Raw genomic sequence first — 23485 nt, forward strand, 5'->3', positions numbered from 1 at the left:
GTGTCTTTCACTGTGTCTCACACCTGCACACACACACCATGGGTGCTGGGGAAAAAATAAGCACTACCGCACTTAGGTGGTAGTGTGGCGGTTAAAAAAAAAAGAAAAAAAATAAAAAAATAAAAAAAAATAAACAGGAATCTAGCCAGTTAAGGCTGTCTAAAGTAAGTAAACTGAAATGTTCAAGTATTCTGCTGATTTGCTCTGATATTCCAGCATCTTGCCTATTACACAATTCTGTGATTTTTATACAAAGAATAAAATCCAAGAGGGCTATGATGGGGAAAACAAAGTCAATGTATTTGTGATGTTCTAGGAAGACCCATGGGCTGTGTAGAGTTGTCTGATTTCCTGTCAGGGGACTGACGTTTCTCTCAGCCTGGACGAGAAAGAGCTATGTTTAAAAAAAAAAATTAAAAAAAAAATAAATAAACAGGAATCTCAGGGATTCTCCTCAGGGACTGGCTCTGAGATAGCTGATCAGAGTCCACATACTGTTCATATCTAAATAAAGGGTGACTTGTTGACGGGATACCAGCCTCTGTGGAGTTATTCCAGCGTACAATATCCGTCACTGGAGAATTTTACGATATGGGAATTAATTTGATGCCCCATATTAGGCATGTAAACTTTGATGAGAGTCTCTGGAAATTAGATTTATTCATGGAAAATTGATCTAAAGTCTTACATTGGGTATTATAAGGGGTAAAGAAAAAGTGAATTTAAATAATATGCTTAACATAATCACAAATTCTATAAGAAGCCACAGGATCAAACTTAAGTGAAAAGAATAGAACGGCTGTCTTTGATTGAAGCATACAGTGATGGATGTGTAAAAGACAGAAGATATTCCAGGTATAAATTCAAGGGAAATCAGTATTTGTCAGAGGAGAGGATTGAACGTATGGCGTCTTAATGCATGAATTGCTGAAGTCTGGTGTGCAGGTATAGCAAGCAATTAGGAAAATAATAGAATGCTGTTCTTTATTGGGAAGGAAATTGAAAACCAAACTAGGGAGGTTATGTTTCATTTAAAAATCAGGGCACTGGTGAGACCAGTAAGGACCCACGAGTACAACATACAAACGTTTGAATGAGAAGCAGGAATAGGCTTCCTCAAACCCCACTGCCATGGCTTATCAGACTGCTCCACAGTTCTGCAAACACCCGATAATTATTTATTTGCCTCCCCTTTGGAAATATTCAAAAACTCTGAGGAAGAGAATTCCAGTGAGTGACAAGCCTTGTTGAGAAAAAAAAAGTCATTAGGTTTAAATGAGCAGCCACTTGTTTGAATCAGTTTCTGGATCCTCCCATAAGAGGAAACATCTTTTCCACATCTGTGTTTGGGACTTCCGATGTTTCACTCAAGTCACTTCCAAATCTTCTAAACTCCAACAGATAAAGTTGAGCCAATCCAATCTTCCTTTGTTAAAGCCCCCACCATTCCAGGTACTAGTCTAGGATCCCAACTGTGCAGACAGAGGACATTCGGCCCATTAACTCAGCACCAACTCTTTGAAGAACATCCCGCACCCCCTAAACCACATCCAATCCCATAGCTAATCCACCTAGTCTACATATCCCTGGACACTACGTGGCCCACCTGACCTGCACACAGCCGTCCCACCTGACCTGCACATCTTTGAACTGTGGGAAGAAACCAGAGTAAGCGCAGGCAGACACAGGGAGAGCTTACAAACTCCACACAAACAGTCAGCTGAGGCTGGAATCCAGCCCACGTCCCTGGCACTGTGAGACAGCAATGTTAACCACTGAGCCATGGTGTAGCCCAGTCTAGTAAACCTCGTCTAAACTGTTTCAAATGTGTTTACGTGCTTCCCTAAATAAGATGAATAATAGACTCTTGAACAATTCCTACGATCGGAAGGTAGCTACTACAACCCCGCTATTTAAATAAAAGGAGATAGAGAAAAATCTGGAAATTATAGACTGGTTAATCAGAGATCAGTTATATGGAAATGCAAGAGTTCATTATTAAAAAATCATTAGTGGAACAGTTGGAAAGCAGCATTAGAATTGGACAGAGTCAGTGTGGATTTATAAAAGGAAATCATACTCCACAAATCTGCTGGAATATCTTGAGGATATAACGAATAGAGTTAATAAGGGGAAGCCACTAAATGTGGTTTACTTGGACATTCAAAGGTTTCGGTAAAGTTCCACACAAGAGAAACAAGAAACAAAAGAGTAGGAATAAAAAAATGTCTACCTCCCCACCATCCCACCGGATGGTAGTGAGAGACTAGTGGGGTACTGAAGGGATTAGTGCTTGGACCCTGGTTATTCGCAACAAATATTAATGACTTTAAGGAGGGAATTAAATGTAATATGTTTGCAGAATACGCAAAACTGAATGGGAGGGTGAGCTATGAGGAAGATACAGAGATATTTCAGTGTGATTTCGTCAAAGCAAGTGAGTGAACAAATGCATGACAGAAATATATTATGGATAATTCCACTTTATTAGTAAATTCAGAAAGGCAGAATATTACATGAATGGTGATGAATTTTGAAAGGGAGATATGCAATGAGACCTGGGTGTCCTTGTACACCAGTCACTTAAAGGAAACCTGTAAATACAGCAGGTGGTGAAGAAGGCAAATTGAATGGGGGCCATCATAGCGAGAGAATTAAATTACTTGCTGCATTTGTACAAACCCTTGGTGAGACAACACCTGGAAAACTGTGTACAGTTTTAACCTCCTTATGTGAGGAGGATGTTCTGATAGAATCCTGGAGTAGCAGGTCTAATATATGAAGAGAGACTGGATTAGTTAGGACTTTATCCACGAGTTAAGAATGAGGGGGAAACCTGGGGTAAACTCAGGACGGATGTTCCTGATGAATCTGGATGTTCTGGGGAAATCTAGAACAGGGGGCCACAGTCTAAGGATACGGGGTAGGTAGTAAGAGACTGAGATAAGGAAAAATGTCTTCACCCAGAGCGGTGAGCTTCTGCCACAAAAAAAGGTTCATGCCAAAACATTGAAAGCTTTTAAGAAGGTGTTTAACATTATTCTTAGGGCTAAAGGGATCAAAGGGTATGGTGTGAAAGCAGGAAGAGAGCACTGAGTTGGATGATTGCCAATGATCACATAGAATGGTACAATAGGATTGAAGGGCTAAATGGCCTACTCTTGCACTTATTTTCTGCGTTTCCATAATGTAGATAGTACTCAATATGTGGTGTCATCAGTGCCCTGATTTTAAATGAAGCATAACCTCCCTAGTGTGATTTTCAATTTCCTTCCCAATAAAGAACAGCATTCTATTATCTTGCCTAATTGCTTGCTGTACCTGCAGATCAGACTTTAGCAATTCATGCACTAAGACACCAAAATTCTCCTTCATCTCAAAGCTCTGCAATCTCTCACCACTTAAATAACATGCTTCTTTTTTAGTCTGCCCAAAAGAAATGACAATTTTGCATTTTCCAATATTATACTCCATTTGTCAGATCTTTGCTCTCTGGCTTAACTGATCTGTAAACCTCTTTAGGCAGCTTATGCCCTCTTCTCATTCCTTCATGTAATATGGGCATCACTCCCAAGGTCATCATTTGTTTCCCATCGCAAATTGCCCCTGAACTGCATCTTGCTAATCCATTTAAGTGAGCAATTAAGAATGAACCATTTTTCTTTAGGTCTGGAGTCACATTAAGGCCAGACTAGATCTGCTAAGAATAGCAGGTTTTCTTCAGTGGACCAGACGGGCTTTTATAAGAACTGCCAATGCGAAGACGGTCACACTTGACTAGGTTTTAATTTCAGATTTTATTTATTTATTTTTTAAATGCTCTTCAGCCCATTAAATCTGTACCAGTCAAGAACAAACACCTAATTATTCGAATCCCATTTCGAGCACATGGCACATATTCTTCTTTGCCTTTGCATCGCAAATGCACATCTTTTTTTTTAAAAGAATTAGATTCCCTACAGTGTGGAAACAGGCCCTTCGGCCCAACCAGTCCACACCAACCTTCCGAACAGTAACCCACCCAGAACCATTCCACTACATTTACCCCTGACTAATGCTCCTAACCTACACACCCTTGAAAACTACGGCAATTTAGCATGGCCAATTCACCAAATATGCACATCTTTAGACTGTGGGAGGAAACCCACGCAGACACGGAGAGAATGTGCAAACTCCACACAGTCGCCTGAGGCTGAAATCAAACCTGGGTCCCTGGCGCTGTGAGGCAGCAAGGCTAATCACTGAGCCATCGTGTCACCCTAATTTGAGATTTTATTGAATTCAAGTGACACCTTTTGCCATGCTGTGGTTGGAACCCATGTTCTCAGCTCATGAGCCTGGGCCTCTGCATTGCCAGGCCAGTATCATTACTACTGCATCACCACCTCTCTGCTTCACAACATACTGGCTAACTGATCATTGTGTTATCAGCAAATATACCGAATATTTCATAATCCCTTCAATCCAAGTAATTGGGGTGGGAAATATGTGATAATCAGTCGAAGGTTTCCTTACTGATGTTGACACAATGCTATAAGATCCCCTCATGGGCTTCTGAGTCAGTCAGTCATTGTTGAGAATTCCCAAGGCAACTCCCTCCTGTCTGCTGTGTAGGTGAGGTGGTGATAGTGTAGTCTGGGACATGCTCTGTTTCCATAAGTATGACTAGAGTCACAAGGAGGCCAGCCGAGGTAAGGGCAGCAGATGTAACTTCCGAAAGGTGCTGCCATCTGGTGACGGACAGTTGAGGATTATCTCTGAAGTGAGATTTGAACCAGGTCCCCAGAGCATTACCTCAGCAGGTCTGGCGGCATCTTGAAGAGAAATCAGAGTTAACGTTTTGGGTCCGAAACATTGACTCTGATTTCTCTTCACAGATGCTGCAATTTCCGGCAATTTCTGCTTCAGTTTCTGATTTACAGTATCTGCAGTCCTTTTGGTTTTCCCCACAACATTAGTTGGATTTCTAGAATACTAGTGCAGCAGTTATAGCATCACTTGTCCATAGTTCTAAATGGGTTTATGTTATATTGATACCATCTTTTCTACTGATGTCATGTGCAGTCTGTGGGTGGAAACAAGGAGCTTCCAGCTTTTGGAGGGATCAGATCTCAGGTTCTATTAATTATTCTTGACCATATGTAGTTGTACTTAATGCTGTAATGCAATAATCCTTTTCATTACCTAAGAACAGCACCTCTTGGATAGATACTATCGCACTTCTCACTAACAGACCCATGTTACCACTTATTTGATTTACATCAGTCATATTACCACTTATTTGATTTATATGAATCTCAGTGTACCATAGTCCCAGCTACACAAACCTGGCTCAAGTGAAACACCCCCAAAATGATCGAGTTTATGTTTAGGTGGGGTGGCAGTCACAGGGAGTGTTGGATGGAGAGCTGCACTGAATGAAGGAATGCCACTAGTTCTGAAACTTATAGGAAATCAAAACATAAAGCAGCTTTTACCCCTCAGAACGCCGCACCCGTAACGCTCTCCATTGCCCCATCAATGTCAACACGTTCCCCCAACCAACGTCCAACAGCCTTTCAAGCCATTCATGCCAAGCTTTATCTCTCTAAACAATCTTGATGCCAATTAACAGCTCCTATTCCATCTATTCACACCCCTGCTTCTAAGGAATTTTACAGCCCCATTCCTAACTGTGCTCATTTATCTACTCCAAAAAAGGACCTTTGTAATCCCTATGACCACTTAGTGCCAAATCATGCAACCCAGGAACTCCCCCCCTCCCCCCATAACCTAGCTCCTTCAATGTCTACTCACTCCAGATCCAGCCCAGGTAAACCTCAGGATCCATACTAACAACCCACTCATTAATTTACTTTCCTTCAAATACACAATATGTTATTAAAACGAAAAATATTTCTATTCAAAGACCCACTTCAATAACTCTAAATATTTGAAACTGAATATAAGCTGTGAATTGACAGGTATTCTGCTGTGATAAGCACAGTTTGCTGAATTAGCCATGCAGCACCAATCCTGTGATAAGGATTTGAGCTACGGAAGAGGCTGAACAGGCTGGGGCTGTTTTCCCTGGAGCGTCGAAGGCTGAGGAGTAACCTTATAGAGGTTTACAAAATTATGAGGGGCATGAATAGGGTAAATAGGCAAAGTCTTTTCCCTGGGGTCGGGGAGTCGAAAACTAGATGGCATAGGTTTAGGGTGAGAGGGGAAAGATATAAAGAGACCTAAGGGGCAACGTTTTCACACAGAGGGTGGTACATGTATGGAATGAGCTGCTAGAGGATGTGGTGGAGGCTGGTACAATTGCAACATATAAGAGGCATTTGGATGGGTATATGAATAGGAAGGATTTAGAGGGGTATGGGCCGGGTGCTGGCAGGTGGGACTAGATTGGGTTGGGATATCTGGTTGGCATGGACAGGTTGGACCAAAGGGTCTGTTTCCATGCTGTACATCTCTATGACTCTATGCAGCGAAATAGGAAACATGGACTTTTTTAAACTAGAGGCTGTTTTCTTTAAATTTAAAGGGGCCAGAGATTTAAATGGCGGACAACTTGACAGTTCCAATGAGTCTATCTGCTTTTATGCACATTCATATCCACTCATAGTTCTGCCCTCCACACCAATAATTCCAAACAAACTCATCTCTAAATTCCAAGACAACACTTCCTCTATCATAATTCCCACCACGGCTGTTTACACAGCCCTCCACTGTACTCCAATACACTCACGACTGTGTGGCCAAATTCAGCTCGAACGCCAACTACAAGTTTCCTGATGACACCACTGTTCGAGGTCAGATCTCGAACAATGACAAGACAGAACACACAAAACAGATTAAATGCTTGGTGGTGTGGTGTATAGATGACAATCTGTCTATCAACATCAGCAAAATGAAGGAGCTGGTCATTCACTGCAGGAAGTGGAGTGGGGGGTGTACCTCTGTCTGAGATGGTGAGGGTCGAGAGCATCAAGTTCCTGAGAGTGACGATGGCCAACAATCTGTCCTGGACCACCCATGTCGAACTGATGGTCAAGAAAGCACAACAATGTCTCTACTTCCTCAGGAGGCTAAGAAAATTCACAAGGACACTGAACAATTTTTATAGCAACCTATCAAAGACCCCTCCCCACTCAGGTATACTCTCTTCAACTCTCTTCCATCAGACAGAAGATATAGAAGTTTTAATACATATACAAAGAGATTCAAGCACAGCTTCTTCCCCGCTGTTATCAGACTTTTGAACAGACCTTTCACCTTTGAACAGACCTTTCACACAAAACAACACTTTTCACTGTATCACGGTACTCGTGACAACAATAAATCAATTAATCAATCAATCATATCCATTCAATCCCAATGCGAACTTGACATCGCCATTGGAGAACTGGCATCACCAATGGTTACCGAACTGGATTTGAGTTGATTTATTTGGTTTGGTTTATTTATTGTCACGTTTGTTGTGTTACAAAATGCAGTGAAAAATGCTGTATCATGTTGCCGCTCTCCGGCGCCATACTAAAACATAGAAAAATAAATCAAAACATAGAATATAAAGGCGGAGGAATGAAGAAATAAAGAAAAAGTGTTAACTTTACAGTCCTTCTGATTAAATGCTCCACCATGGGTCATGGGTCATGATGGCTAGGCACAGGGTCCTTTACTGTGCCACCATCATGGCAATGAAAGTCAGGATTCTTCAGTGCCATCTCGCCTCCACCAATGCTCTCACCACCGAGAGTCCTAGCTGGACCTCACCAATGGAGATGCCACTAATGCTGCTGGGTATCACTCCAGCCCAAACCTGACTCCTCCACCATGAGTCCACTTCAGGCCCAGCTCATCAATGGAGCTGCTGCCCATGTAACCGCTCTTTAAGTACACTCCTGCTGAAGTTCTTTGGAGAAGTAGGGTTTTACGATCCCTTCGGATGAGATAAGTCTCGATCTTTTTCTGAAAGCTGGTGTGGTATCTGAAAATTCTGGCTGATGAAATTGGATCTGTTTAAAGACGTGTTTTTTTTTACAAGTCCCTGTGAAGTATAGATGTTCAACCTGTGATCTGCTTCTAGTATTTTCAGAAAGAATGGTTAAAGCCATGTTTTGGGGCAGGTCTTCCAGAATTGAGACTATTTGCTTTTCCGTAACATTGCACAATTCCACCGTTGCCTCAGCTCATCTTATGTCTCTTTGTGTCTTTGTGATTTCACGAGTTATCTCTGACAATGCATTCTTTGCTGACCTCCGAGCTTTCACCCTATAAACCTGGGGTGATCTAAAATTCTGTTCCCCAGGATCCGAACTCACATCATGACCTATTCACCCATCACCTCAGGGGTTACTGAACAATATTGGCTGCTGGTTTAGCAATGTCACATTTTTAAAATTCTGGTCCGTGCTTCTGAATACCTCGACAGACTTGTCCTCTTCAGCTCTGTACCCTACTTCTCTTCAAGCCATGATGCACTTACAATTCTGGTCATATGGATGTTGTCAATTTTAATTGCTCTAAAATTGTCAGCGTAATTTTAGAAACTGTAAGTCTCTCCCTAACCCATTTACTCTCACCTTCCTCCTTTTAGGCACTCCTTTCAAACCATATCTGGCCAAGCTTCCCATCATTCACTTTAATATCATTTTAGGTAACTGGGTGTCAAATTTCATAACATATATGGACATTTTGTTTTGTTAACGACTCTATATAAATACACAATGTTATTGATGTTAACTGTACATCTTTCATGTACTATGTTTCACTCTGAATTTCTGTAATAGCTCAGTCAAGAACCATTCTTAACAGACAAGTATACAGTGAGTGTAGCAGTCTATATTTGGACTTCTTGAACGAACCTCTCATATTAATTCTGATCTCTCTCTCTCTCTCTGCACCTTATCTGCAGCTGTAACACTGTATTCTGCACTCTGTTCTGCTACCCTCATGCACTTTGTATAGTACAAATTGCCTATATAGCACACAAAGCAACTCTCTTCACTGGATCTTGGTACATGTGACAACAATAGGTCTAACCTGAGGTGAGCTTGATCCTATTCCCACTTAGCATTACCTCTTTAATACTTTCCAACGTAGCGGGATACTTGGCACTGTCAGAACCAAGAACACTGATGAACATTTTCATTCACCAACCATAGAGGCTACTGCTGTTCCCTGCAGACGGATGATAGATTGAAGCTATAACTTTCTTGCTCTGTATGGTCCAGTGACACGATTAAAATTCGGTTCTTAACCAAAAGTTGAGCAAGAATAAAAAAAAATCTTGTTTTTAAGTAATCAACAATGGTTGAAATAAAGCCTCTTCCTACCATGAAACCGAATCTGAACCAATGCTGTATAGAAACAAAAATTGTTCTGCTAACAATTCCAAGTGCTAAAACTTTGAATTGGTTTATTACAATAATTTCTAAAATGCCAACTCTTATTATTGTGCCTGCATCAGAAACTATGTACACGTTAATGTGATTCTTGAGTGTCACTGATGACCATTTGTTCAGTTTTGATTCTGGGCCACTCAGCGATGTCAATACATTACAAGTAACAGATCAAAGTGGTGTACCTGCAAGAATATACATGGCTCTTCCTTATGCTTCGTCTGAAGAAACCCTTGCATCCATCACAACTGGAGGCACCATAGTGTTTTCCTGTTGCTCTATCTCCACAGATTGCACACGAACTGCTAATTCCATTGTCTGATGTGTTCATGGTGTTTGTCTCTGTTGGAGAAGTGTCTGACCAAGGAAAGAGCATACAATAAGTCCAACAATACACATCAGGCAGCATAGTTACAAAGACAATGACAAATCTTCACCCGCAGACACCTGTCATCCTCTGCTGCCATTTCAATTAGTATGCGCTGCTATGTTACAATAAAGTGAGCCATATTAAACATTGCTGTTATTATGACAGGTTTCTTTGTACTGTCAGAGACTAAAGGAATCAAAGATTCCCTTGAACAAAAATGTTATTGCAGTTATGCTTTGATCACATCCGGCAATTATATGCAAAACACCCATCATAATCTGTAAACACAATCACCTAATGGGAACGAATGTAGTTAGTTAAAGCAGCAGTGTCATTTTTCAGCAATGTCCTTCAGAATAAATACAGAAAGAAATATTCTCTGTGTATTTTCAGAAGGCTGACCCAATGATGGTGAAAAGAAAACATTATTATAATTTGGTTTGTTAGAAACAAATCCATACAAATGTACTGTTTCCCTCAGTTCAAATGTTTGGAGAAGGAGCAATGAAACTTTAGGTATTCTTTCAAATGGAAATGATTAAGATTGGCATTGGCAAAGTTATAGAACCATCTGTTGTCTTCTAAACCATAGTCACAAATGATTTCTCAATTGAAAGTGCTGTAAGCATTAGGATATCAATGACAAAACATGGTCTAATGTAGCGAGGCTGGAATATCACTCCAACCATAATCTAAAGGTTATTAGGAATACTTTCGTAGCTTAGTCTGGCCTGTGTTCCATTTTGCTTTTGATTTGATTTCTTCCTCTTACATCTCCCACTTGCACTTGGAGATTCTTCACCGTGGGAAGTTAAGTAACACTTTTATAAAGTCAGGGGTATATCCTGATTGTATTAAACTCTTTAAAAAGTGTCGACGTGATTTAAGTCTGAATCATCACCGCCTAGAAATTACTGTTATAATGTTTGCTGCAAACACTAAATAATGAATGAACGTATATATTACAAAAGCATCAACTAATATCATCAACAGTAATTTTTTAAGTCGAATATACTAATATTCCACAAATGATGTGACCTAATTGTTGACGTGCATATTAGTACATAGTTAATCATATTGAGTCTATGAATGAAAATAGTTAAAGCCTTATAATCACTAAATAATCAACAGAGGATGAAGTAACCTCAGTACCTTGTTATTTACTTAACATGATAATGATCTATTTATAAATTTCACTTCTTGTCCAAAAGCTATTTGTATACAATTTGTTAATTTTGGGAACTTTAAAATAACATCCAATTTTGATTCACAAGGACTTGCAATGCTTCTTGCAATAAAATTCAATAAATGAAATAACATAAGCTTAGAAATGTATGTTAACACTGTTTCCTGCTGAAATTGTCAAAAGACTAAAATTCATAGGACTGAAATGAATGGAGCAGGAAATACTTTAACTGGCTTCGCTTTACATTGACTGACATCAACCTGCAAGTGGCTGACATGTTATGTTTTTTAAAAGAAAAAACAGTAGCCAAACTCATGCCACCACCACCAAATATGCTGTCAGTTGTTAATAATGAAAAAAAGAATCTCAATGGGTTACTCCTAACTTCATTAAAAATTATTTGAAGTTAAGCAATTCTTCATTGCTTAAGGGGGGGTAGATATAGGACTGAAGTTAGGGGTAGGTTCTTCACTCAGCGAGTCGTAAGTTCATGGAATGCCCTGCCAGTAGCAGTGGTGGACTCTCCCTCTTTATGGGCATTTAAGCGGGCATTGGATAGGTATATGGAGGATAGTGGGTTAGTATAGGTTAGGTGGGCTTGGATCGGCGCAACATCGAGGGCCAAAGGGCCTGTACTGCGCTGTATTCTTCTATGTTCTATGTTCATACAATTTACTTTCGGTTCTTTACTTGAACACGCAAATCGCATCCAAGCAGCGCATTATCACCCACAAAACTGAAACTTACCGTGAGCACTATACAGCAACTGCATATTTTCAAACTCCAAAGCAGTGTAAGATGAGTCTAAAGCCTCACTATAATTTGCCATGTCCATATCCAAGAACGATTCAGACAGCCTCATTATGATTGTACACACATCTATGTCTTAAACGCCCCGGTATCTGACAGCACTGTCCACTAGGTTGTCTCTTACACCTTCAGAATTTTGAAATACTGCCTACACAATAAACCATGTGATCAGCTTGTATAACTTTATGTGGTGGAATGGGGAGGAGTCTTTCTCAACAGTGGATCACCTACACAGGAGTGTTAGCTATGGCGTGTCTAACAAGAGTACCCAAATGAGGTTACAACATGCATGGAATTTTTAGTGTGTGTATTATCATTTTGACATTGAAGTTCTACTGGCCTTCTCATTACATTGGGCACCTGAAAGAGGACTTTGCTACATAAGGATATGGTTACATTCGAACATAGCTGTGGAGTACAGGGAAGCTATCAATAACAATCAGCACACACCTGCTGCCAGTAAATCTTGTGGGGCTGCTTATTTAAACCTGCTAACCATTGTTACTTCATTTTATTTGCATTGTCAATGGGAAACAGAAAGAAGTCAGATTTCATTTTAAGAAATTTGAGATTCTTGAGTGTATGAGGCATCACAGCACTGTTGAGAAGATGTACCAATATTAACACTCAAATTCAGAAACAAAATGAGACTGAATTGGCTTCGACAATATAAGTGCCAAATATCCTCATCACAAATTGCATCAACTGATTCTGTGTTTGATTTGATAACCATTACTGGAACATTATGGATTCATTTCACTCCCACCTCTAAAAAATGGTGCACTGACACAAGGTATAGTAAGCTAATAATAAAGTCATGTAAGCTACAATAATGCTATTATGTATTGAATTAGCACGTTTGAGAATGGAAAGCTGGAACACATTGATCTTCAGATGTTAGTGATAAACTGAGGGTTATTTTTGTAATTTACAGCATCATAAGAACACAAGAACATCAGAACTAGGAGCAGGAGTAGGCCATCTGGCCCTTTGAGCTCCTCCATTCAATAAGATCACGGCTCCATTTACCTGCCCTCTCACCGTAACCCTTTGTTCCTTTACTGTTCAAAAAATCTCTCTTAGCTTTAAAAACATTCAATGAGGAAGCCTCAATGACTTCACTGGGCAGGGAATTCCACAGATTCACAACCCTCTGGGGTAAGAAGTTCCTGCTCAGTTCAGTCCTAAATCTGCTCCCTCTAATCTTGAGGCTATGCCTCTTGTCCTAACTTCACCCAGTAGTAGAAATATTTCTCTACTTCTGTCTTAGCTATTCCCTTCACAATATTATTGTTTCTATAAGATCCCCCTCATTCTTCTAAATTCCAATGAATAAAGTCCCAGTCTCCCCTCATAAGCCAATCCCCTCAATTCTGTAATCAACCTAGTGAACTTCCTCTGCGCCTCCTCCAGTGCAAGTACATCCTTTCCCAAGTAAGGAGACCAAAACTACACACAGTACTCCAGGTGCGGCCTCCCAGCACCCTATACAACTGAAATACAACTTGTCTGCATTTAAACTTCATCCCTTTAGCAATGAAGGACAAAATTCCCTTTGCTTTCATAATTACCTGTTTCGCCAACTGACCAACTTTCTGTGATTCATGCACAAGGACACCCAGATCCCTCTGCACAGCAGCATGCTGCAATGTCTTACCGTTCAAATAGTAGTCCTTTTTACTGTTATTCCGACCAAAATGGATGACTTCACATTTCTTAACATATATTCCATCTGCCAGACCTTTGCCCACTCACTTAAACTATCTACATCCCTTTGCAAAGTTTCATAGTCCTCCACACACTTTGCTCTTAGTGTCAGCTGCAAACTGTGGCACACTACACATAGATGATTTGGACTTGGGGACAATGTACAGGGGAACCTCAATTATCCAAATACCAATTATCCAAAAATCGGATTATCCGGAGGAGATCAAGGTCCCGATAGAAACATTACTGCAAAGATGTGTTTCCAACAGTCATCGTGTCTTTTGTTTACAGTGATTAAATAGGCACCGTCACCAAATGACTGACCTCCCGCCCTCTCTCTCTCCCCACATTTTCCCTGGAGTTCTACAGATGGGTGTACCCTAACCCCCTGCTACTCAGGAATTAACTCTACAACACTGTTCTGTGCAGGACAAACGTGGAACCTGTCAAAACGTTGCAGTAAAAAGTGTGTGTGTCTGTGTGCGCTGTTGGGAGACTTACCCCACAAAGGCAGCTACAGCAGCTGGGGGGGGGGGAGGGTGTCGTGCAATGTGTGCTGCTGCTAGCCTCCTGAACTCCAAGCCCCAGAGGAAAAGCATTTAAATCAATTTTCCGAATAATCGATTATCCGAACGAAATAGTGCCTGCCCATCTCGTTTGGATAATCGAGTTTCCACTGTAAATTGTGAATAATTGCAGTCCCAACACTGTTCCCTGAGGCACACCATTAGTCATTGATTGCCAACCAGAAAAACACTCACACACCCCCACCTCTTTGCTTCCTCAAAACCTTATAATAAACTCCAAAGTATATATGGATTGAAAAAAATAATAAAATGTTGGAAATTTTCAGCAAACATCTGTGGAGAGGAAACAAATGAGTTAACAATTCAAGAGTTAACTCTGTTTATGGATGACCTGTTGAGTATTTCCAACATTTTCATTTTTTTTTCAGAACTTTCAGAGCCCGCAGTTTTCTTTTCCTTTTTTTGTTAATGTCCAAAATTTAAATTCTTCTACTCAAAAAGACAAACTATACTCACCCCAACCCCCATCCCCACCCCCAGTATTTCTTTGTGGGATGAGCATTGCTAACAAGGTCTATGTTTTGTCAACAATCCCTAATGAGTGATTTGTTAAACTATTTAAGAGGGCAATTAAGGAACCACACTGCAATAGATCTCTTTTTTATTTAGCTACCTTTTATATAGTTTCCTTTGTAATTTTATTCTGTAAATATTATTTATATATATGATGTATTGATACAAAGTGAGCACAATTACAAACTACACATCTGTGTGGGACTTCAACAATTCCATGCTGACTGAAATCCGCAAGCTATTCTCCGTCAATTTCTAAAAAAACAATTTATTTTTAAACTACAAGAGAGAAAAAAAATAATGCAGTGCCAAAAACTATAAACCTGCTTTGTTATTGGGTCTTGGATATCACTGAATGTTGCTTATGCAGCTGAACTTGGAAAGTAAACATAACACTAAATAAAGAACTATAAAACACTTTACACAATTCATACTGAAGATAGTGAAAAATGCTTTCATCAGAAACCAGAGATAATAGCACAATCTACCACGTCTGATCTGATTTTGTATTACACCATTCAGTGGAACCAAGAAAGCTTCATATATCTTATCTCTATAACAACTAAATCTGTACTAGTTCAGCATTCAATGTTTTGCAGTCTCCAGTAATTTTAAAGACAACTGATATTATGATAAATATCTAATCTTATCTACAAGGTTACATTCATAAAAGAATAAATTCCAAAAGAGTATCCCACTTTATCATGTGGGGATATAATCCTCACATCTATTTGACAATGGTTCCAGCAGTACAGAAACTTAAAGAAAAATAATTTGACATTATAATCCTGTATGTTTTTCTCTTCATTGTAAGGATGTGCCAAATGGGCTGCTATGAAAATTGTTTCTGTTCCAAATTAATTCAGGAAAATTTGCTAAAAAGGAAAAACAGTAAGTTTGATTCAAAGTTAATCAAAAGAAATGTGTGTGGGCTTTTAAAAGGGGAAGAGTTTACTTTGAAAAAAATGGTTCGAATGACAAAATGTATCTTGAGTTTAACCCACTGGAAGGAAAAGGTGCAACACCACAATAAGGGAAGTGGACAACAGCAAAATTGACTATTATCTAATTAGTGAGAAATTGCAGCATGCTGCTGTGTGGAGGGATCTAGGTATCCTAGTGCATGAATCACAAGAAGTTGGTTTGCAGGTGCAGCAGGTAGTTAAGAAGGTAAATGGAATATTGTCCTTCATTACTAGAGAGATGGAGTTTAAAAACAGAGAGGTTATGCTGTAGCTGTATCAGGTGCTGGTGAGACCACACCTGGAGTATTGTATATAGACTTGGTCTCCTTATTTGAGAAAGGGTGTACTAGCACTGGCGGGGTTACCGATGAGGTTAATTCCAGAGTTGAGAGGGTTGGCTTATGAGGACAGACTGAGTGGACTGGGTCTATATCCTTTGGAATTTAGAATAATGAGGGGCTTCTTATAGAAACAAATAAAATTATGATGGGAATAGATAAGATAGAAGCAGGGAGGTTTTTTCCACTGGCGGGTGAAAGTCGAAATAGGGGCCATAGCCTCAAAATTCTCAGGAGCAGATTTGGGACTGAGCCGAGGAGGAACTTACTCTTCCAAAGGGTTGTGAAACTGTGGAATTCCCTGCCCAGTGAAGCAGTTGCGGCTAACTTGTTGAATGTTTTTAAGATAAAAATAGATAGGTTTTTGAACAGTAAGGGAATTAAGGGTTATGGTGAGTGGGTGGGTAAGTGGAGCTGAGTCCACGATAAGATCAGCCACGATCCTATTGAATGACAGAGCAGGCTTGAAGGCCTACTCCTGCTCCTAGTTTGGATATTCTTATGTAAGTGGGTAATGGCCATAGGAGTCACAATTCAGAGAAAACACTTTAAGCAACTTTATTCCCTTGTGGGATGTGGGTGCAATTGGACAGGCCAGACGTCCCTAGTTGCCCTTGAGAAAGTGGTGGTGAGCTGCTGCCTTGAAGGTAGATCAACAATACTGTGAGGAAGGCAATTCCAGCATTTGACACAGTGACAGTGAAGGGATAGCAATTAGTTTCTAAGTGAATGGCTTGGAGAGGAAGTCCTGGGTGGTGATGTTTCCATGTATCTCCTGTCCTTATATTATTTGCATCAATAGAGGCAGCTGTGACTAATCAGCTGTGCACAGTAAATCTGATTCGACAATGAGACACTGACTAGGATGTGCAACTCGATCCACTATATCCATTTAACTATAGAACATAGAAGAATACAGCGCAGTACAGGCCCTTCGGCCCTCGATGTTGCGCCGATCCAAGCCCACCTAACCTACACTAGCCCACTATCCTCCATATGCCTATCCAATGCCCGCTTAAATGCCCATAATGAGGGAGAGTCCACCACTGCTACTGGCAGGGCATTCCATGAACTCACGACTCGCTGAGTAAAGAACCTACCCCTAACATCTGTCCTATACCTACCCCCCCTTAATTTAAAGCTATGCCCCCTTGTAACCATGTGACTTATACCTTCAGTCTGCATCTCACAGGATGGCATTTCCAGGATCAGATACTTCAGTTGACTTTTCAGCATTAACACTCCATTTTTACTTTACGCAATGAAAGACCAACCTTCCTATTGTAATCAATCTTACGTGAAATCTAATGTAGGGACACAATTCCCAAAATCTTACTTTTTGCACCATGCATTTGTACTGAAAAATCTGTAACATAGGAAAAATCATATCAGCTTCAAGGGGGTGGCATTGATGGCAACCGGGGGCGGGGGGGGGGGGGCAGTTCTTCTGGAGAATGCCACTGTGAATGCCCACTACCAACCATTGGGGACAGGGGAGCCAGAGAACTGGTTATCTACCCACCCACCCAGTGGTACACAGCCAATTACATGGCCAACTGAGTTTAAAGTGATGACCTTGTCAGGCCCAAACTGTGGTCAAAGCAGCTCCCTGAAGGTAGCCCATCCTAGTGGCAGAAGTTTGAAGGTGCAGGTAGCAAATCCAGAAAAGCAGGTTTGTGCCCCCCGCCCTGTAATGTGAAACAATCAACACAAGATATAAATTGAGCAGGAGCAGCTGGCATTGAGAGGACACTGCTGCAAGGAGTCTGACCTCAGGGACTGGCACCCAGCTGAAAGTTTTGGACCTGGCTGCATCTCAAGGTGGCAAGGTGGCCCAGTGGTTAGCACTGCCAGAGACCCGGGTTCAATCCCAGCCTCGGGTGAGTGTCTGTGTGGAGTCTTGATGTTCTCCCAGTGTCTGCGTAATTTTTTTCGGGGTGCTCCGGTTTTCTCCCACAATCCAAAGATGTGCAGGTTAGGTGAATTGGCCATGTTAAATTGCCCATAGTGTCTAGGGATTTGTAGATTAGGTTCATTAGTCAGGGGTTAATGTAGAGTAATAGGGTAGGGGAATGAGTCTGGATGGATTATTCTTCAGAGGGTCACTGTAGACTTGTTGGCCAAAGGGCCTGTTTCCAGACTTTAAGGATTCTATGATTCTTGTTCTCTGAGCACTCGGTCACTTAGTGCCAACCTGCATGCTTGCAGCATCCCTGCCCTGCCTTGCAGTGCAATCCTGTTAACGGATTGGTGGTTTAGACAGTGCTCAAGGGGCTCTCAGTACTGCCATATCGACAAGCTCTTTACACAGGCTGACTGTTTGTCATGATTGCCAGTAGAAATCTGGCTTGGGGGTAAGGGGAAGCATCTTGCTTTGTGAGGTAGCTGAAAGAACTTTGATGGGGCGGGTAAGTCAAGACATAAGATTTGCAGGACAACATGGCAGAGCATGGTTATTGGCAGCAGTGATCACAGCAGGAGCAGAGAGGGCCATGATGAGCATCAGGAAGGTGGAGTATTAGGGTTTAGAAAACAGGGACAAATGTTGGAGGCAAACTTCACTTGGACAGGATAGGTAAAAGCGGCCTGTTGGGTAATGCGATATAAATAAGGGACATGGAGACAACACCTGGTAATGAGGTGCGACTCAGCTCTGTAAGCTGCATTCTCTACCATCACCAGCTCTTAACTGGACACTAACTACACTAACTAACTACAACTGGAAAACAGCTGGGACAAGGCCCTGTGTGGATGGAGTCAGAGTCACTGATGGACAAAAGTGTGGGCTCCACATCTAATGGATACTGGGACACTAAAAGGGGCAACTACATGAAATACACTGTAGCTACATTTAATTTGCAATCATATCATTGTCCATTTGCAAATGCAAGCAAAGTAAATGCACTTCAGGTTCAAACAGTGGTCAACGGCAACTTGCAGCATGTTGTAGGTCATTGCAAATTGAACACTGGCATCTCAAATGGTGCAGAAGTTAGAGGTGATGCCTTAAAAGAGAGGTGTCTGTTGGCTATAAGCAGCCCATAACTTGTGAAACTTGCAAAGGTTGCTGCAGGAGGCAGAGATGATCGCTTCAAAAGACCATAATAACTGAAATGACAATGAGGCTCATGGTTGGTGTGGGTCAGGGATGGGAAGGAGGGACAGAGAGCAGCAGGCACTCCCTTTTTGATGTAATGTGTTGGTCACTGAGCTGGCATGTGCTTTCACCAAGTTGGTACCCATGCTGAGGCTGAACCTGAATGAATGAATGATGGTGATATATACCTCAGTATCAGATACAGTCTGTCCCACTGGACAGAGGGGTGTGTACAACCCTCACTTACAGGGTTCATCACCGCTGACTATTCTCAGAACTAACAACCTGTTTTACTCCATATTTCTGCTGCTCAAAGCTTGGCTGGAGAACCAAACTTTTTGTCTCAGTGTTGAGAATCTCATTTTTCCAATCTTGCCAGGTCTTCCCAATTGATTTGTCACTGCCCACATCATTCGGGATGAGAAAATTCAGCCCCATGAACTCCGTTGTGCTTTTCAGACCATGTTAAAATGAGAGAAAAGGACCGAGCCTAGAAGAATCTGAAGGAAATGAACTAAAAATATATACTGGCCATGTAAAACACTTCTGTCCTGGACCTCTTCCCTATTTGGGAGAAGCAAGTTTTCAAGATATGAAAAACAGCAGTTCAAGTGGATAAAGACATAAATAAAAGGAAGCCACTTTTGTACCTCTGTATACATTTTAATTACATAGCTATTAATTGCACTTCCTATTACCCAAGGTGGTTCAGTGGTTAGCACTGCTGTCTCACAGCGCCAGGGACCCAGGTTCAATTCCAGCCTTGCGTGATTGTGTGGAGTTTGCACATTCTCCCTTTGTCTGCATGGGTTTTCTCCCTTACTCCAAAGATATGGAGGTTAGGTGAACTGACCATGCTAAATTTCCCTGTAGTGTGTAGTTGAGGTGGATTAGGCATGGGAAATGTCGAGGTACAAGGAGAGGGTAAAGGTGTTGATCTGGATGGGATGCTCTTTGGAAGATCAGTGTGGATCAATGGGCTGAATGGCCTGCTTTCACATGGGAGGGGTTCTATGAATACGTTTATCCTTGATCACTCCTCATGGCTGTGTGAGAGACGGTGGCTTTGAGGCCTTATACCTCTCCCTCTGTACAAATAGCTTTGTAGCACATACCAGCAAGGCTCTGATATGAAAAATACCCATTTGGATGAGATTCCCAGAAATAACCAGTGTCTTGGAGACCATATGAAAATAGTGCCTTTTGGAGAGAAAAAAGGAGAGCTAAAAAGTAAACACATGGTCACGCAATGTCTGCGGGAATGTAACTAAGGGTGTCATTTAATAGTCGATATTTGGTTTAGTTAACATTTCTGTGATGTCACTAGGTGCTTCAGGCAAATTACTCAGTTGAGTGTATTTCTGTTAATCATTAATACTTTATACAGCAGGATCCTATTTAAAATGGAGCTCGATTGAAACATCAAGCAGGGACCGTCATTTTATTTTTTGGTCAGAAACATTGAGGTGAATTCTTTTAACTATTGCATGTGGTCTGTCAAGTTACATTTGAACATTTCATTTAGATTAAATAAACTTCCTTCACAGTCCTAGCACACTGTTTAAGCCTAACCTGCAAAAGAACTACACACCACACTCTGTTGCATTTCTGACCCCCACAGAAGTGATCCAGTGTCCTCTCATGTGAACTGGGAACAAAGTGAACAGGCTCTCCTAAATGTTTTCTTCGTTTTCAGGCTTTTATCAAATCAATTTTGTGAAAGAAGGATGTACGAAAGAGTCAGCTAGCTAATCTCATATCTATCCAAAGCACAGCGTACCTATTTCTGCCACATGACCTAAGTGTCTCACAAACATTAACAACATTTTACCCAGGAGGAGTACAGCAGATTTATTAACTCTGTGTTTTGCCTTCATCTGTCAAAATGTACCAGCTCAAGTCTGGGCATCGACAAAACGCTGTGGGAATTGTACTCCCACACAAACTGCAATCTCACTACAGGAGAGATCGAGTGAATCCTTAGAAGAGTATAAAGGCAGTAGGAGTATACTCAAGAGGGAAATCAGGAGGGCAAAAAGAGGACATGAGATAACTTTGGCAAAGAGGGTTGAGGAGAATCCAAAGGGTTTATACAAATACATTTAAGGACAAAAGGGTAATGAGGGAGAGAATAGGGGCCCTCAAAGATCAGCAAGGCAGCCTTTGTGTGAAGCTGCAGGAGATGGGGGAGATACTAACTGAGTGTTTTACATCAGTGCTTACTGTGGAGAAGGACATGGAAGGTATAGAATGTAAGGAGACAGATGGTGACATCTTGAAAAATGTCCATATTACAGTGCTGGATGTCTTGCAATGCATAATGGTGGATAAATCCCCAGAACCTGATCAGGTGTAACCTGGAACTCTGTGGGAAGCTCTGGATGTGATTGCTGGATGCCCTGCTGAGATACTTGTATACTGATAGTCATAGGTGATGTGACAGAAGACTGGAGGTTGGCTAACGTAGTGCCACTGTTTAAGAAGGGTGGTAAGGACAAGCCAGGGAACGATAGACCAGTAAGCCTGATGTTGATGGTGGGCAAGTTGTTGGAGGGAATCCTGAGGGACAGGCTGTACATGTATTGGGAAAGGCAAGGACTGATTAGGGATAGTCAACATGGCTTTGTGCGTGGGAAATCATGTCTCACAAACTTGATTGAGTTTTTTGAAAAAGTAACAAAGAGGATCGATGAGGGCAGAGTGGTCGACATGATCTATATGGACATCAGTAAGGCATTCAACAAGGTTCCCCATGGGAGACTGATTAGCAAGGTTAGATCTCACAGAATACAGGGAGAACTAGCCATTTGGATACAGAACTGGCTCAAAGGTAGAAGACGGAGAGTGGTGGGGGAGGTTGGTTTTTTCAAATTGGAGGCCTGTGACCAGTGGAGTGCCACAAGGATCGGTGCTGGGTCTACTACTTTTCATCATTTATATAAATGATTTGGATGTGAACATAAGAGGTACAGTTAGTAAGTTTGCAGATGACACCATAATTGGAGGTGTAGTGGACAGCGAAGGAGGTTACCTCAGATTACAACAGGATCTGGACCAGATGGGCCAATGGGCTGAAGAGTGGCAGATGGATTTTAATTTAAATAACTGTGAGGTGCTGCATTTTTGGAAAGCAAATCTTAGCAGGACTTATACACTTAATGGTAAGGTCCTAGGGAGTGTTGCTGAACAATGAGACCTTGGAGCCGCAGGTAGATAGGATAGTGAAGAAGGCGTTTGGTATGTTTTCCTTTATTGGTCAGAGTATTGAGTACAGGAGTTGGCAGGTCATATTGCGTCTGTACAGGACATTGGTTAGGCCACTGTTGGAATACTGCATGCAATTCTGGTCTCCTTCCTATCAGAAGGACGTTGTGAAACTTGAAAGAGTTCAGAAAATACTTACAAGGATGTTGCCAGGGTTGGAGGATTTGAGTTATAGGGAGAGGTTAAATCGGCTGGGGCTGTTTTCCTTGGAGCATCAGAAGCTGAGAGGTGACCTTATAGAGATTTATACAATCATGAGGGGAATGGATAGGACAAATAGACAAAGTCTTTTCCCTGGGGTGGGGGAGTCCAGAACTATAGGACATAGGTTTAGAGTGAAAGGGGAAAGATATAAAAGGGACCTAAGGGGCAACATTTTCACACAGAGGGTGGTGCGTGTATGGAATGAGCTGCCAGAGGAAGTGGTGGAGGCTGGTACAATTACAACATTTAAAAGGCATCTGGATGGGTACATGAATAGGAAGGGTTGAGAGGGATATGGGCCAAGTGCTGTAAATGGGACTAGATTGAGTTGAGATATCTGGTTGGCGTGGATGAGTTGGACCGAAGTGTCTGTTGTTGTGCTGTACATCTCTATGACTCTATATCCCAAATTCCACCATTACCATCAAAGCAGGGGATCAGCTCTGCTCCAATGAAGAATGCAGGAGTGCATTCCAGGAGCAACACCAGGCAAACTAGCAATGAGGGGGCAGATTTTCTGACAGGTAGCTTCCATCGCTGCCAGATAGATGGGGGGATACTCATGGGGAGCCTCAAGCAGAGCCCCAACTGTAACACATGCTCATGGAATTTCCTGGGAAACTGAATTGTCCTCTTGGCAATTCCTCTACCTCAGTAACTCTGAGATGGTTCTGATGAAACTAAATTAATCATCTAACTTTTCATGAGTAAGCGTTTAAGTGCACAGTTGAACTCCTGGGTAGCTAGCGAACTGATGCCACAATTAGCTCACAGATGTCCATCTTTATAACGCCCCAGGCTCTGACCTGACACCCACTTTGAGCCTGCTCCTCGGATGCTGCCTGACCTGCTGTGCTTTTCCAGCACCACTCTGATCAAAACCCACTTTGAGCAGCCAGCATCATCCCAAAACCCGATGACCCTTGACCCTGCCCCAGGACTTGACACCTGCCCTGAGCCAGGCCTGACCCACGGCCTCCCACCATAGGAGCCCCCACAGCCGTCGCATGTGATTGCTGCAGAACGGCCCAGCCTTCATACCCAACTCAACCTAA

General features: G+C 41.6%; 1 protein-coding gene across 8 annotated transcripts in view; it reads right to left on the reverse strand.

Moving 5' to 3' along the window:
• Positions 1 to 23485, reverse strand: part of LOC122549394 (hepatocyte nuclear factor 4-gamma-like) — a 135819-nt gene that overhangs the window by 31817 nt on the left and 80517 nt on the right. For 6 of the 8 annotated variants that reach the window (XM_043689142.1, XM_043689144.1, XM_043689138.1 and 3 more), the window contains one exon: positions 9575 to 9746. In XM_043689142.1, coding sequence (XP_043545077.1) covers positions 9575 to 9720 — 146 coding nt within the window. In that variant the 5' untranslated portion in view covers positions 9721 to 9746. Of the gene's footprint in view, positions 1 to 9574; positions 9747 to 11692; positions 11859 to 23485 lie in introns of those variants that run through there. The other 2 variants (XM_043689141.1, XM_043689140.1) reach the window with 2 other exon arrangements.

The sequence above is a fragment of the Chiloscyllium plagiosum genome, chromosome 4 (genome assembly GCF_004010195.1).
Source record: "Chiloscyllium plagiosum isolate BGI_BamShark_2017 chromosome 4, ASM401019v2, whole genome shotgun sequence".
In the NCBI taxonomy this organism is placed as follows: domain Eukaryota; kingdom Metazoa; phylum Chordata; class Chondrichthyes; order Orectolobiformes; family Hemiscylliidae; genus Chiloscyllium; species Chiloscyllium plagiosum.